Below are 17,017 nucleotides of genomic sequence, written 5' to 3'. Positions count from 1 at the left end.
TTTGATGCTCTCTTTCCAATGAAATCAGTTTAAACATTTTACACCTAAATAACAATTTTTTCTGGCTTGTTTTTCAGATTGAACTCATTTGCCAGCAAAATAATATAATAGTATTGGAAGATACAATAAAAAGACTCAGATCTGTAAGTACATTTTTCATAAATATATATTAAGGAATCATTTTTGTTCTGTTAGTAGGACAGCAAAAATTGTACATATGTTTTGGCTCTCATGCATTTTGTGAACAGTAAAAAATGTTTGTTTTCTAAAATCAGCACTCTCTGGTTGATGCCCAGGGGTACTCCCATCCGTAAGAGCGATGCTATCCTTGCTCTATTTCATCATTACTCCTTTCTTTCCTAGAGCTGGAGAGAACTTTTGGTTGGTTTTATTAATGCTCTTAGCTGTTACTTGATTAAAATGATGGCTGTGAGTAATTTAATTCTCAAAATGTAAGATGTATTTGTGTACACATTTATTCCTCTTAATAATAAATATTTTAAAGTCAAATGTTGTTACTTAGTTCTGAGTAATATGTTCTCTTTAACAATGTGAAATGAAAATTGCTCTGATTAGACATTTTAGTGTTATCATTTAAAATATTTGAAACATCCTCTCTAAAATATCTGTACTTTTTTCCCAATAAAGTATTGGTAAAATAAATGTTGTAAAACAAATGTTTCTAAATATATTAAAGTGAATGGAAATGCACTTGAAAGTATATACAAGTATAGAATATCCAGCATTCATTTAATTTATTCATTCATTGAACGATTATTGAACAAAACTTGAATGCTATGAACAGGTGCTTTAATAGTAGCATACAAGTTTCTCTAAGCAAATTAATTCCATTTTTAGGATTTGTTACTAGATCTGATACAAGAAACAATTCTGGCCTCTTTGAAATTTCTTTACTATTTTTTCTTCAAAGTTACTGAGTAAATGTAGGGACATTTTCAGTGAAATAGAAATACACTACATTCAGAAATGCTGGAAAAGAAAGGTATCTAACTGCTTTTTAAAAAGTATTGATGAATTATTATTTCTTGAATTATTTTCAAAATACCAAATTTATTATTTTTAAGGATCCTGTTTGCTTTCAACTTTCATTTAGAAAATGATGCTATAGTTTAGCTTGAAATAATGGCCTAATTTTTTCCTCCTTGGCAAGATAATTTTAGAGACTGAAAAAGCACAAAATAAATCTCCTTCCAGACTTGATTCCTTTGTCAAAACTTTAGAAGCAGACAGAGAATACTACAAGAGAGAAGCTCAAAATTTGAGAAAGATGATCAGAAGTAGATCTAAAAGCCCAAGACGCCCATCTCCATCTTCCCGGGTAGGTTTTGGAAACTTATAAATACTTTAGAGTTTGTTGCTCAATGACTTTTATTCTTTGATTTATCTAATCTGGAAATAATTCCTTTTAATTTGGCATGAATTGGTATACCAACGAGGATGGGAGACAGAGCTCTCTTTGATAGCACAGTGGACCATTGAAATTGGCCTTTATCCCCAGCATTAGTAGTGGTTGGGGGTAATCATACAAGTGTGGAGCAATTTGGGATGAAGTTGTTTAAAAGAGAGGCGATTTTTAAACTTTTTTCATCATTCCATTATATCGTCACGTTTGCTTAACTAGAGATCGTGTGCTGCCATCAGTAGCACCTTTCTATCAGTAACACATGTCAAAGAATAATTTCAGATTTCTTTTTAAAAAAATTTTATTGAAGTATAGTTGATTTACAATGTTCTGTTTAATTTCTGCTGTATAGCAAAGTGACTCAGTTATACATATGTATTCTTTTTCATATTCTTTTCCATTTTGGTTTATCACAGGATATTGAATATAGTTCCCTGTGCTCTACAGAAGGACCTTGTTGTTTATTCAGATTTCTTATGTAATAATTGTAGGGTACAAAGTGTGATGTAGAGCTTTTGAAGACAACAAGAGACCGTGAAGAGCTCAAATGCATGCTGGAAAAATATGAGCGTCATTTGGCAGAAATTCAGGGTAATGTCAAGGTTCTCACATCTGAGAGAGACAAGACCTTTTTTCTGTATGAGCAGGTAAACTTATTTATAGGTAAACAAAATTCATAAATACTAACAATTCTACAGATAGGTAATTCTTTAAGTTCTATGAGAATGCTTAAATCTGTCAATCAAATTAATCTAACATTTGGGAATTGCCTTTGTTCTTATGATATTCTTAATGAAATGTAATGTATTTGTGTATGTGTACACACACACACACACACACACACACACACACACACACGTTATCCCCGTATCCGAAAAAGCTCATATGCATGCATCGGAATAGTCTGATTTTTGGAATAAGAAATGGGGAAAGTGTTAAATGATAGGGTGTGGTGAGTTCAAGGTAAAAAATTTGGACTTGGGGGTTAAAAGATACAAACACATCACTTTGATGTACTGTCAATCACTTTAGGAATTGCCATATAATTTAATATAGAGAGTAAAATCAGTTTGTAGTTTTTCTCTGTTTTTAGCTTAAGATTATATAACCCTTATTAATCAAATGGCTTCTTGACTCAACAAATAAACCCCATACATCACCAATATAATTTATTTTTAAAATGTCAAATTTTATTAAGAATTACAGCTACTAAGCGCAGGATTCTGGACTTGCTACTCTAAAAGATAGAAAAAATAAACCAGGCACTGTTTTATATGTTTGCAATCTAGTTGGGGAGATAAAATATATTATCTTGTATTTACTTTTTGTTACTTTAGCATAAGTAGTCTAGAAGATACTGTAAGAAATAAAAGAGGTGAGTACTTTTAGTTATGGTTATCAAGATCTTTGCTAGACGATGTGGAGTTTGAGTCCTTAAGGATGAATGGGGTTTCTTTTATCTTGAAAGGGGTAAGAAAGAACATTCCAGACTAAAGGAATGGTATGAAACAAAGGATAAAGGTGGGAAAGTCAGTACATAAATGGATCAGTTTATGACTAGAATAAAAGTATATGTCAGTGGAGTAAGGGCTTGAGAGGTAGACTAGACTAGAGCAGGAGTCTGAAAACATTTTCTGTAAAGGCCCAGATAAGAAATAGCTTGGGCTTTGCAGGCCATGTGACTTCTGACACAGCTATTCAACTCTATTGTTGTAGTGTGAAAGCAGCTATAGATAATATACAAATGAATGAGTTTGGCTGTATTCCAGTATAATTTATTTATGAACACTGAAATTTGAGTTTCATATTCTTTTTACCTGTTGTGAAATATTCATCTTGTTTTGATTTTTTTTTAACCATTTAAAAATATAAAAAACATTTTCAGCTTACAGAGTTACAAAAATAGGCAGGCTGGATTTGGCCTGTGAACTATATATAGTTTGCCAATTTCTAGATTACATGGTAGGAGCTGTTCAGAGGGCCCTATAGGAGGTTTATACTTTGCTTTCTTATAAGCAATGGACAGTCTGTTTTTTTTTTTTAAAGTGGAAGAAATATGATGAAATCTACATTTTTACAATTTTAATCTGGTAACAGTTCTTTATTATCTCTTATGTAATCTTTCTATGTTATCATCTTACATAACAATTTCTCCTTCAGGAGATTTGGAGGAGGGGGAAACCATGGACTCTTTTTTTTTAATTAATTAATTTATTTGTTTATAGTTTTGGCTGCATTGGGTCTTTGTTGCTGAGCGCGGGCTTTCTCTAGTTGCGGTGAGCGGGAGCTACTCTTCATTGCAGTGTGTGGGCTTCTCATTGCTGTGGCTTCTCTTGTTGCTGAGCATGGGCTCTAGGCACGTGGGCTTCAGTACGTGTGGCATGCAGGCTCAGTAGTTGTGGTCCACGGGCTTAGTTGCTCTGTGGCATGTGGGATCTTCCCAGACCAGGGCTCAAACCCGTGTCGCCTGCATTGGCAGGTGGATTCTTAACCACTGCACCACCAGGGAAGTCCCCATGGACTCTTCTTTTTTTTTTTTTTTTTAAACATCTTTATTGGGGTATAATTGCTTTACAATGGTGTGTTAGTTTCTGCTTTATAACAAAGTGAATGAGTTATACATATACATATGTTCCCATATGTCTTCCCTCTTGTGTCTTCCTCCCTATCCCACCCCTCCAGGCTGTCACAAAGCACCGAGCCAATATCCCTGTGCCATGCGGCTGCTTCCCACTAGCTATCTACCTTACGTTTGTTAGTGTATATATGTCCATGACTCTCTCTCGCCCTGTCACAGCTCACCCTTCCCCCTCCCCACATCCTCAAGTCCGTTCTCCAGTAGGTCTGCGTCTTTATTCCTGTCTTACCCCTAAGTTCTTCATGACATGTTTTTTTCTTAAATTCCATATATATGTGTTAGCATACGGTATTTGTCTTTTTCTTTCTGACTTACTTCACTCTGTATGACAGACTCTAGGATAAAGAAGATGTGGCACATATATACAATGGAATATTACTCAGCCATAAAAAAAGAAACGAAATTGAGCTATTTGTAATGAGGTGGATAGACCTAGAGTCTGTCATGGACTCTTTAGAAGGCTGTTAATAGTAGTCCATGCATGAAGCATTATGGGACTAATCTAGGGTGCGATCAGTGGAAATAAAGATAGGGACAGATGCAAAAGACACTGAAAAGGAAGACTTAACAAGATTTGATTTTAGCACAAAGGAGGGACAAATGGAGATCACTGAAGTTCTGTTTTGAATGACTGAAGAATTGTGGTAATAGAAAAAGAAACAGGAAAGTCATCAATGGTTTGAGAGAAAAGATGTGTTTGGTTTCAGAGAGATAGAGTAAGATGATGGTGGTACATCAGGTAGTAACTGCCATCAGGCAGTAAGAAATGTGGGACTGGAGTGGGGAGGGAGGCAAGAGCTGAGTATGTAGATTGAGAAGTCATCTGTTTTGAGCCTTCAGAATGGATGAAGTTTCTGAATGAGAAAGCTATAAATAGAGTAACAGAGAAGTCAAGATGGAATCATGGGAAGTTTTATTCAATTGGTAGAGGAACCTTTGAAAGAGATAAAGAAGACAGGAAACTAAGGCAGAACAGTGTTATACGCCCAAGGAAGGAAGGAAGGAATCTCAAGGAGAGTGCTGAAGGCAATGGCAAGTGTTGCCGAAATATCAAGAACAGGAACTGAGAAGAGGCCATTAGATTTGGTGAGGTCATGACGTGAAATTCTGCAGAGTGGTGGGTGTGGGAGCCAGGTTAGACTGGGGAGAGAGAGTGGGAGGTAAGGAACAGGCAAGATGTACAATCCATGGCACTAAAAAAGAAAAAAAGCGTGTCAAAGGAAAAAGAGACATTTGATGGTAAATGGGGCAGCAGGATTTAGTGACAGTTTTTCAAGATATGGGAGTTGTGTGCATGGTTGAAGAAGTAGAGAAAGAGCCAGTGGAGAGGATGATATTCAAAAAAAAGTAGGATGTGAAACAAAAGTAGGATTCAAAAAGTAGGATATGAAATCATCTGTAGATATAGAATAGATTTGGAACCCGAGGATGGTTGTTGAACACGTGTGTAAAGAGTTTGTTGGGTTGTCAGTAAGGATTGATGGGCCCTTCTGTCAGGGTAAAAGTACCCAGGACATGGAAATGGCATATACATTTTGGAGAGAAAGACTGGAACGCTATGATATTTTTTAAACCAGTATTCTACCTGAGTTGTGCTGAATTCAAATTTATCACAAAATGGATGGAGTAAACCCACAGCCAACATCATTCTCAGTGGTGAAAAACTGAAAGCATTTCCTCTAAGATCAGGAACGAGACAAGGTTGCCCACCCTCGCCACTGTCTTTCAACATAGTTTTGGAAGTTTCAGCCTCGGCAATCAGAGAAGAAAAAGAAATAAAAGGAATCCAAATCAGAAAAGAAGAGATAAAACTGTCACTGTTTGCAGATGACATGATACTATACGTAGAGAATCCTAAAGATGCTACCAGAAAACTACTAGAGCTAATCAGTGAATTTGGTAAAGTAGCACGATACAAAATTAATGCACAGAAATCTCTTGCATTCCTATACACTAATGATGAAAAATCTGAAAGAGAAGTTAAGGAAACACTCCCATTTACCATTGCAACAAAAAGATAAAACACCTAGGAATAAACCTACCTATGGAGACAAAAGACCTGTATGCAGAAAACTATAAGACACTGATGAAAGAAATTAAAGATGATACAAATAGATGGAGAGATATACTATGTTCTTGGATTGGAAGAATCAGCATTGTGAAAATGACTATACTACCCAAAGCAATCTACAGATTCAATGCAATCCCTATTAAACTACCAGTGGCATTTTTCACAGAACTAGAACAAAAAATTTCACAATTTGTATGGAAACACAAAAGACAACAGCTAAAGCAATCTTGAGAAAGAAAAACGGAGCTGGAGGAATCAGGCTTCTGACTTCAGACTATACTACAAAGCTAAAGTAATCAAGACAGTATGGTACTGGCACAAAAACAGAAATATAGATCAATGGAACAGGATAGAAAGCCCAGAGATAAACCCATGCACATATGGTCACCTTATCTTTGATAAAGGAGACAAGACTATACAGCAGAGAAAAGACAGCCTCTTCAATAAGTGGTGCTGGGAAAACTGGACAGCTACGTGTACAAGAATGATATTAGAACAGTTCCTAAAACCATGCACAAAAATAAACTCAAAATGGATTAAAGGCCTAAATGTAAGGCCAGACATTATAAAACTCTTAGAGGAAAACATAAGCAGAACACTCTATGACATAAATCACAGCAAGATCCTTTTTGACCCACATCCTAGAGAAATGGAAATAACATAAAAGTAAACAAATGGCACCTAATGAAGGTTTTGCACAGCAAAGGAAACCATAAGCAAGACAAAAAGACAACTCTCAGAATGGGAGAGAATATTTGCCAATGAAGCAACTGACAGAGGATTAATCTCCAAAATATACAAGCAGCTCATGCAGATCAATATCAAAAAAAAAAACAAAACAACCCAATCCAAAAATTGGCAAAAGACCTAAGTAGACATTTCTCCAAAGAAGATATACAGATGGCCAACAAACACATGAAAGGATGCTCAACATCACTAATCATTAGAGAAATGCAAATCAAAACTACAATGAGGTATCACCTCACACCGGTCAGAATGGCCATCATCAAAAAATCTACAAACAATAAATGCTGGAGAGGGTGTGGAGGAAAGGGAACCCTCTTGCACTGTTGGTGGGAATGTAAATTGATACAGCCACTATGGAGAACAGTATGGAGGTTCCTTAAAAATCTAAAAGTAGAACTGCCATATGACCCAGCAATCCCACTACTGAGAAAACCATAATTCAAGAGACATGGTTCATTGCAACACTATTTATGATAGCCAGGACATGGAAGCAACCTAAGTGTCCACTGACAGGTGAATGGATAAAGAAGATGTGGCACATATATACAATGGAATGTTACTCAGCCATAGAAAGAAATGAAATTGAGTTATTTGTAGTGAGGTGGATGGACCTAGAGTCTGTCATACAGAGTGAAGTAAGTCAGAAAGAGAAAAAGAAATACCGTATGCTAACACATATATATGGAATCTAAAAAAAAAAATTGTTCTGAAGAACCTTGGGACAGGACAGGAATAAAGATGCAGATGTAGAAAATGGACTTGAGGACATGGGGAGGCAGAAGGGTAAGCTGGGACAAAGTGAGAGTGGCATGGACATATATACACTAAAATGTAAAATAGATAGCTAGTGGGAAGCAGCTGCATAGCACAGGGAGATCAGTTCAGTGCTTTGTGACCACCTAGAAGGGTGGGATAGGGAGGGTGGGAGGGAGACGCAAGAGGGAGGGGATATGGGGATATATGTATACATATAGCTGTTTCACTTTGTTATACAGCAGAAACTGACACAACATTGTAAAGCAATTATCCTCCAAATAAAGATGTTAAAAAAAAAAGTCTAAAAAAAAAAATAGATGTAGTACCATATATATTTCTTAGTAAAACACTGTCTCTTTCATTGACTGCTTCCAAATTAATTTGTTTTTTAATTTTTGGCAAAGACATTGTAAACCAAGCTTCTATTTGTAGACATTCATTTACATATGGGGGAATCATTTTCATTTATATGTGTAAATTCATTAAAGAATTATACCATTATCCTGCCGCATGCATATTAATATAGGTTTGCATTTTAACTGGCTGGATATAAGATAGCTGTATTTATTTCTGTTCTAAAGCTCGTTAAATAAAAGTCTATCTGTGTATTTAAATAATAGGCACAGGAAGAAATTGCCCGACTTCGACGAGAAATGTTGAAAAGCTGTAAATCTCCTAAATCAACAACAGCACATGCCATCCTCCGGCGGGTGGAGACTGAGAGAGATGTGGCCTTCACTGATTTACGAAGAATGACCACAGAACGAGATAGTCTAAGGGAAAGGCTGAAGGTTTGAAAGAATTTTATCTATACGAGCATTTGTGAGACACCATGCAGTGACATTGAAAGCGCTCTGTTTTGTTTTTTAAACAGATTGCCCAAGAGACAGCATTTAATGAGAAGGCTCACTTGGAACAAAGGATAGAGGAGCTGGAGTGTACAGTTCATAATGTAAAGAAAAATCACTTTTGCACTTTCGGCTATAAACTCTCAGCGGTTCCCCCCTTTCCCCCTTTTCTGTGTTCAGAGAAGTTGGTTTTTTGTTTTTTGTTTTTGTTTTTGTTTTTTTGTGGTACACGGGCCTCTCACTGTTGTGGCCTTTTCCGTTGCGGAGCAAGGCTCCGGACACGCAGGCTCAGTGGCCATGGCTCACAGGCCCAGCTGCTCCGTGGCATGTGGGATCTTCCCAGACTGGGGCACGAACCCATGTCCCCTGCATCGGCAGGCGGACTCTCAACCACTGCGCCACCAGGGAAGCCCTGAGAAGTTGGTTTTTTATGATAGTGTTTGTAATCCTAATATATTTATGGTAGTATGTATGGTATAAATAGTCACTTTTTCATTATTTATTTCCTTCTAAAAAATGTGAGTGAAGTCTTTTTTTGTGTTAGGTTGCAAAGTGTGTTCTTTTAAATAAACCATTAGGGATGCATTCTAAGGGATTTTAGCAACTTTTTCATCTCCCTATTTCATTAACGATAACATTGCCAGGGATAGAAAAACTGGCTTATTCTACCTAAAGAGTAGCTAGGGTAGAGAAAATTATAATGAAATGGCAATTAATGAAATGTATTTAAACTGAATTTAATTGTGAAGCATCACCTTTTTACTAATCAAGGATTTGAGTTGCTATGAATATATATTTGAAATGTTTTTACTATAAACAGAATTAAGGGAATTCAACTTTCTGTTAACCAAATTTAATTGATTATATTTCTGAATTCATCTGTTTTATGTTGTTATAATGAGTTTTAGAAAAAGCAGTAGACAGGAGAAAAACATTATTTTTCATAATCCCACTTTATATATGTAATTTGTTAATGCTGAGCAACAAATAAGAAATCCTTTTGCAAATAAGCTGTGTGTGCTATAGTCCAGCTGAACCAGACTGAAAATATACATGCGTATACTGTGATAGGCTTTATGGAAAAGCTGTGCAGTGGCTTGTCTGAGTTCCTGCTCCACGGTCGCCTTGTCCGTACAGCCTCCTGCAACGTTTAAGTCTAATCTGATCATCTCATTGTGTGAATCTTATATATCGGTTTGTACAAAGAGAGGATGTCTCTTTAGGAAGATTACTGAAACGTTTTTAGTGATGGCAGTAACTTTGTCATTCTGCTTGTATAGCTCGATGATGAACGTATGGAACAGATGTCAAATATGACTTTGATGAAGGAAACCATAACCACTGTGGAAAAAGAAATGAAATCACTAGCAAGAAAGGCAATGGATACCGAAAGTGAACTTGGCAGACAAAAAGTAGAGAATAATTCTTTGAGGTAAACTCAATTACCATTAAACAACTAATAGTTTAACTATAAATAATAGCTCTGCTTTTTGTAGTGTATTTTATAGTGATAATTAAGTTATTTGTTGACTTTATTTTCTGAGAGGATTATTATGAAGCAGTCATAGACACCTTAGCAGACATTAAATGATTTCCTGAAGGTCAGTCACAGACTGGGAATGCCACACTTAACTAGTAATCTTAATCTTATATTTGCAGAAAGCCTCAATGTTTAACTGAAATAGCTTTTACACAGCCCTTCTGTGTAAAGAGCATATTTGACTTTGGTATTTCACTGCTTAATTTATTTTTTATTTTATTTATTTATTTTTGGCTGCATTGGGTCTTTGTTGCTGAACGCAGGCTTTCTCTAGTTGCAGCGAGCGGTAGCTACTCTTCGTTGCGGTGCGTGGGCTTCTCATTGTGGTGGCTTCTCTTGTTGTGGAGCATGGGCTCTAGGGCATGCGGGCTTCAGTAGTGGCGCGCGGACTCAGTAGTTGTGGGGCACAGGCTTAGTTGCTCTGCGGCATGTGGGATCTTCCCAGACCAGGGCTCGAACCCATGTTCCCTGTATTGGCAGGTGGATTCCTAACCACTGCACCACAAGGGAAGCCCTCACTGTTTAATTTACCTTGTAACTTTAGTTATGTTCTGGGGTCTGAACGATATAAGAAAGCACAAAGCACCGGTTTGATAGTAGCTTAGGAAAGGGGTAGTTTAGCATGTAATAAAAGCCATAGCAGAGAAATAGGAATATGTAATAGAACTTCTATTAATTGAATGCCACGTACTGTGCTTAGCACTTCTACATATTGCAGAAAGGTAGCAGAAGATATTCCAATTGAAGCAACCTACAGGTAATGATGTAGGGGAATAAGTGTTTGAAGACCTCCATGTTAGTGCTTTACTTGTAGTATCTATTGATGTGAGAAATAGACATTCTACAGATTCAGTAAGGTTGAATTTCAGTGCATCTATGAACATATGAAATATAATAGTTCATATGAGTATGAAGTATATTATTAAACCTACAGATAATATTTGGTTCATATGTGAATTCCCAGGATCCCCTCTTTGGTCTTTCACGGGTCTGTGGTGCATATATTGGAATCACTTGTCAGGACAGAGAGTCACTTAAATTTTTTGCCTTCATTTATTTTTTACTTTCCTGCTTAAAAGGATATTGCAAGCTCAGGTAAAATAAAAATAGTAGTAAAATAAGAAGGACAACAAAGAAAACTTTGGAAAATAGAGAAAAGCATACAGGAAATTTAAATCACCCATGATTCCATAACCCAGGGAAAACTATTATTAATATAAATCATTTTTCTAACCAGAAATAGATCTACCTGTGTATATAAAAGCTTTCTATGTAATTGATATCATCCTATATTAAGTTATATATTTGGCCAATTTCACTTAATTGTATACCATAAACATTTACACATGTCATTAGAAATTCTTTGAAAGCATTATCGTGGTTTATTAAAATATTCTAACAGATAAATGTACAATAAGTTAGAGGTTTTTTTGTATACAGTTATTTTAACAGTATTATTCAAGTTTAATTGATATATGTACAGTAAACTACACATATTTGAAGTATTCAGTGTGGTAAGTTTTGACATGTGTGTGTACCTGTAAAACCATCACCACCCTCAAGATAGTGGCCCTATCTATCACTCCACAAAGTCTTCTCATACTCCTCTAACCTCTCCCCTACCCTGCCCTCCCCAGGCAACCACTGATTTGGCTTCTGTCATAGAGATTTGTTTGGATTTTCTAAAATGTTATATAAGTGAAATCATACAGTATATATTCTTTTGTTGGGCTACTTTCACTCAGCATCATTATTCTGAGATTTATCCATGTTGTCACGTATAATCAATAGTTTATTCCTTTTTATTACTGAGTAGTATTCCATTGTATGAATATACCACATAAATATTTCAGTTGCTTCCAGTTTAGGGCTATAACAAATAAAACTGTTATGAGTATTCTTATATGGGTCTTTGTATGGACATATGCTTTTATTTCTCTTGGGTAAATACCTAAGACTGAGTCATATGATGGATATATGTTTAACTTTTGAAGAAACCATTAAACTGTTTTCCAGAGTGGTTGTATTATTTTATTTTACATTTGCAGCAGCAGTGTGTGAGTGCTAGTTGTTACATATCCTCACCAGCACTTGGTATGCAGTATCTTTATAGTTTTAGCCATCCTAATAGGTACGTATTATGGTTTTGATTTGCCTTCTCTAATAACTAGTAATTTTGAGCATCCGTTCATGTCCTTATGTGCCATACATATATCTTCTTCAGTGTCTGTTCAGAACTTTTGCACACTTTTATTGAGTTTTTTATAGTATTAAGTCATAAACATCCTCTCTATATTCTAGATAAAAGTCCTTTGTTAGGTACATATATGTTTGGCAAATATTTTTTTTCCCAGTCTATGGCCTGCCTTTTTATTTTCTTAAGTGTCTTTTAAAGAGGAAATGTTTTTGATTTTTGATTAAGCAAAACTTATTGATTTTTAAAAATTTATATCCAGCTTTTGTGTTCTTTTAAAGAAATGGTTGTCAAGCCTAAGATGAGATTTTTCTCCTGTGTTTTCTTCTAGCAGTTTTATAGTTTCAGTTCTTAAATTTAAATCTATGCAAGTTAATTTTTGTATATAGTACAAGGTGTAGCTCAAAGTTCAGTTTTTTTGCATATGGATATCCAATTGTTCCAGCACCATTTGTTGAAAAACTTTCCTTACTTGTCTACACTGAATTGTTTTGTACCTTTGTAGTAAGTCAATTGTCCATATGTGTTTAGGTCTGTTTCTTGATTATCTATTTTGTTTGGTGGATCTATATATATCTTGATGCCAATACAACATTCCTGATTCCTTTTTTTTTTTTTAATCCTCAAATTAGGTAATGTTAGTCCTCCAACTTTGTTCTTTCTCAAAGTTGTTTTGGCTATTCTGGTTCCTTTGCATTTTATTTTAATTTTAGAATTAGCTTCATAGTGTAAACACAAAAGCCTGCTTGGGGATTTGATTGGAATTTGGGAAAAACTCCCACTCATGAACACTTTCCATTTCTTTATTTAGGTCTTTAATTTCCCTCTGCAATGTTTTATACATATAGATCTCTCATTTCTTTTGTAAGATTTATCCCTAAGTATTTTCCATTTTTTGATGCTGTTGTAAGTGGAATTTTAGAATTTCACTGTCTGATTGTTTATTGCTTGTATATGAAAATATCAATACGATTGTTTTTTAAAAATAAACTTTGTATTATATCACAGTTTTAGATTTACAGAAAAATTGTGAAGATAGTGAAAAGTTCCTATGTACCTCACACCCAATTTCCTCTCTTAATAACATCTTGCATTAGTATGGTACATTTGTTAAAATTAATGACTCAACATTGATACACTATAATTAACTAAAGTCTGTAATTTATTCAGATTTCCTTAGTTTTTCCCTAATGTCCTTTTTCTGTTCCAGGATCCCATCCAGGATACCACATTATATTTAGTTGTCATGTCTCCTTAGGCTTCTCTTGGCAGTCTCAGACTTTCCTTGTTTTTGATGACCTTGACAGTTTTGAGGAGTACTGATCAGGTATTTTGTAGAATATCTCTCAGTTGGGGTTTGTCTGATGGTTTTCTCATGATTAGGTTGGGTAATGTTTTTGAGAGAAAGATCACAGAATTAAAGTGCCATTTTAGTATACACAGATACCCAGGGTGTCATGAGTACATCTTATTGATACGATTCATTACTGTTGATTTTGACTTTGGTCGCCTGGCTGAGGTAATGTTTGCCTTATCCAGAATGTCATATAATTGAAATCATACAGCACATAGCCTTTTCAGACTGGCTTCTTTCACTTAGTAATGTGCATTTAAGGTTCATCCATGTCTTTTCATACCTTGATACCTCATTTCTTCCCATTGAATAATATTCAATCATATGTATGTACCACATTGTGTTTATCCATGCGCCTATTGAAGGTCGTCTTGGTTGCTTCCAGTTTTTGGCAGTTGTGAATAAAGCTGCTATAAACTTTCATGTGCAGGTTTTTGTGTGGACAGAAGTTTTCAGATCAGTTCAGGAAATACCTAGGAACACAATTGCTGAATCATATATAGAAAAACTTATTTAGCTTTGTAAGAAACTGCCAAATTCTCTTCCAAAGTGACTGTAAAATTTTGCATTCCCATCAGCAGTGAAGGAGACTTTCTGTTGTTCCACATCCTTGTCAGCATTTGGTATTGTCAGACTTTTGTATTTTAGCCATTATAAGTGTGTAGTGATATCTCATTGTTTTAATTTGCAATTCTCTAATGACAAGTAATGTAGAACATCTTTTCATATTGCTATTTGCCATCTGTATATCTTTGATGAAGTGTTTATTGTTTAAATGTTCTTAACCAATTATAATTCTAGTGACTTCTGCTTTAGATAAGCAGATCTCAGTTGTAAGTCTCCTAATTTGCCATACTTTTCAGTTTTTGGGCTGGCGATTTGTCTTGCAACTCACTACTCTGATATGTCCATGAAAAGTCTTTGATTCTCAGCTTTTTCATCTTTATTTCCCCCATAACAATGGGAATGATGGCTCCTAAGCTCTTTACATGTCAGGGCTAAAACCAAAAGTCCTACAATTTATTTTTATTTATCCAGTATTCTACAACCGTGCTAAATATACCTTTTAGTTCTAGTAGCCTTTTTATAGATTCCATTCAATTTTCTACATAGATAATTAGATCATCTGCAAATAAAGACCTTTTTACTTGTTCAAGCTGCATGCTTTTTTTCCCTTTATTTTTCTTGCCTTATTGCACTGGCTAGAACATCCAGTGATTTGTTGAATGGAATCAGTGGAGTGGACATCCTTGTCTTGTTCCACATCTTAGGGGAAGCATTCAGACTCTCAATAGTTGGTATGATGTTAGCTTCATGTTTTTCCCAGATGTTTTCTATCATAATGAAGAGGTTTCCTTCTATTTGTGGATTACTGAGAGTGTTTTTTCAGGAATGGATGTGCTTTGTCAAATTGGTCAGGGTATATTATACTTTTTATAAATTTCTGGTCTCAGTTAACTAATGCTTTGTTTAAAATATTTTTCAACTCTATTTTTATAAATGAGATTGGCTAATAATTTGCCAGTCTTGGGGGTTTTTTAAATCAGATTTTGGTATCAAGGTAATATAAACTTTATAATAATCTTTCCAATTCATTTTGTCTTCTTTCATTATCTGGAATAATTTATTACTTCCCAGTGAAGCCAATTAGGTCTCAATTTTTCTTTGAGGGAAGCTTTTATTTTATTTGTTTAATGGAAAAAGGGACAATCAGAAATTTCTTCATATGCCTTTCAAAATATATATTTTTGTGCCATTTGTCCATTTTCCCTAAATTTTAAAACATTTTTAGAATAATGTTGTATACAATATTCTATCAACATTTTACTGTCCACAGAATCAGTAGTGATTTGCTCTTTTTCTAGTCTGTTATTAGTCTTTTCAAAGGACCAATTTCCCTATTGTTTGTCTTATTAGTTCATTAACTTCTGTTCTTTATTATTTCCTTTCTTCTATTTTCTTTAAATTTATTTTCTATTTTTTAATTTCTTAAGGTGGATGCTTACATTTATTACTTTTAAGTCTTTTTTCTCATATAAACATTTAAGGCCATATATTCTCAAAATACTTCTTTTAATGTAAGCTATAAGTTTTGGTATGTAGTTCTTTCTTTATAAAATATTTTCTAATTTCCATTATGACTTTTTATTTGATCCATTGGTTATTTATAAGTGTGATTTTAAATATCCAAAAAACATAATGAATTTTCCCTTTGTGATTGATTTCTTGCTTAATTACATTGTTTTGTTAACATACTGTTAGATTTAAAATTTCTGAAATTTGTTGTTCTCTATTTTATGGTCAGTTTTTGGTAGTGATCTGTGTATACTTGAGAAATTATAAATTCTGAAAGAGTTGGTGCATTGTTTTTGTATTTGTCACTTTGTAATCAGATTTGTAATCATGTTATTCAGATGTCCTATATTTGTACTAAATCTTGTGTCTCATTTACAGGAATTTCACTGAAAGAGTTGCCTGAACTTCTGGCTCCAATGTCTCACTTCTTGTTTTCTCTTGAACCTACTATAATCTGCCTTTCTCCCTCACCATCCTATCAAAACTTCTTTTCAAGGTAATATTTACTTTCATGTTGTTCAATCCAGTGGTCAGTTATCAGTCTTCATTTTATTTGACCTATCGGCAACATTTGACAAAGTTGATCACTTACGTTCTCTTTCTCTGCTCCTTTAAACACTTGTTCATTTGGCTTCTGAGATAACCATGCTCATTTGATTTTCTTTTTATCTCTTGGGTTGTCCTATTCAGTCTTTCCTGATAGTTCTTCCTCATCTCCTTACCTCCAAATGTTGGAAGTGTCCCTGAGTTCAGTCCTTAGACTGCTTCTTTTTTATATCTATACTCATCCCTAGGTGATCTCATTCACTCTCATGTATTTACTCTTGACTCTCAAATGTATATCTGTAGCCTGGACTTCTCTGTTGAACTGTAAACTTGAGTGTCCAACCACCTTCTTGTCATCTTCACTAGGATGTCTAATAGGCCTCTCAAAATTAACATTTCCAAACTTGAGTTTCTCCACCCTTCCCCCTCTGACACACACAAACCCAAACCCGCTCTTTCAGTCTTCTCATCTCAGTCAATGGAAACTCCATTCATACGGAAACCTTGAAGTGATCCATGATTTCTCTTTCATATACCCATTTACAATCCAGTTGATTTTGTCTTCAAAATGTATCCAAAAGCTGAGTGTTTCTCACTACCTCTATTGCAACCTTACTGTACTGAAGGATATTTTTGCTAGGTAGAGAATTCTACAGTTTGGGAATTATTTTTATTTTAACACTTTGATGATATCCTACTGTCTTCTGACTTAAATTATTTCTGCTGAGAAGTCAGCTGTCCATTTATTTTAATAGGTCAATGTCTTTATAACGCACTCACATTTATCATAGATTTCATATATATGTGTACAAAAGGCAAAGAAT

The 17,017-nt window shown here is 34.9% G+C and overlaps 1 protein-coding gene across 10 annotated transcripts in view; it reads left to right on the top strand.

Moving 5' to 3' along the window:
• Positions 1-17,017, top strand: part of TSGA10 (testis specific 10) — a 101,659-nt gene that overhangs the window by 29,834 nt on the left and 54,808 nt on the right. For 6 of the 10 annotated variants that reach the window (XR_004352893.1, XM_032653138.1, XM_032653133.1 and 3 more), the window contains 6 exons: positions 78-143; positions 1,172-1,339; positions 1,915-2,070; positions 8,256-8,426; positions 8,510-8,587; positions 9,764-9,915. Coding sequence is in view for 9 of the 10 variants with exons in the window: in XM_032653133.1 (XP_032509024.1) it covers positions 78-143; positions 1,172-1,339; positions 1,915-2,070; positions 8,256-8,426; positions 8,510-8,587; positions 9,764-9,915 (791 nt within the window). In the remaining variant the exon portion in view is untranslated. The remainder of the gene's footprint in view (positions 1-77; positions 144-1,171; positions 1,340-1,914; positions 2,071-8,255; positions 8,427-8,509; positions 8,588-9,763; positions 9,916-17,017) is intronic. The other 4 variants (XM_032653140.1, XM_032653139.1, XM_032653141.1 and 1 more) reach the window with 4 other exon arrangements.

Source organism: Phocoena sinus, chromosome 13 (genome assembly GCF_008692025.1).
Source record: "Phocoena sinus isolate mPhoSin1 chromosome 13, mPhoSin1.pri, whole genome shotgun sequence".
Classification (NCBI taxonomy): domain Eukaryota; kingdom Metazoa; phylum Chordata; class Mammalia; order Artiodactyla; family Phocoenidae; genus Phocoena; species Phocoena sinus.
The sequence above is the reverse complement of the archived record's forward strand: the minus strand, read 5'-3'. Positions and strand labels throughout refer to the sequence as shown.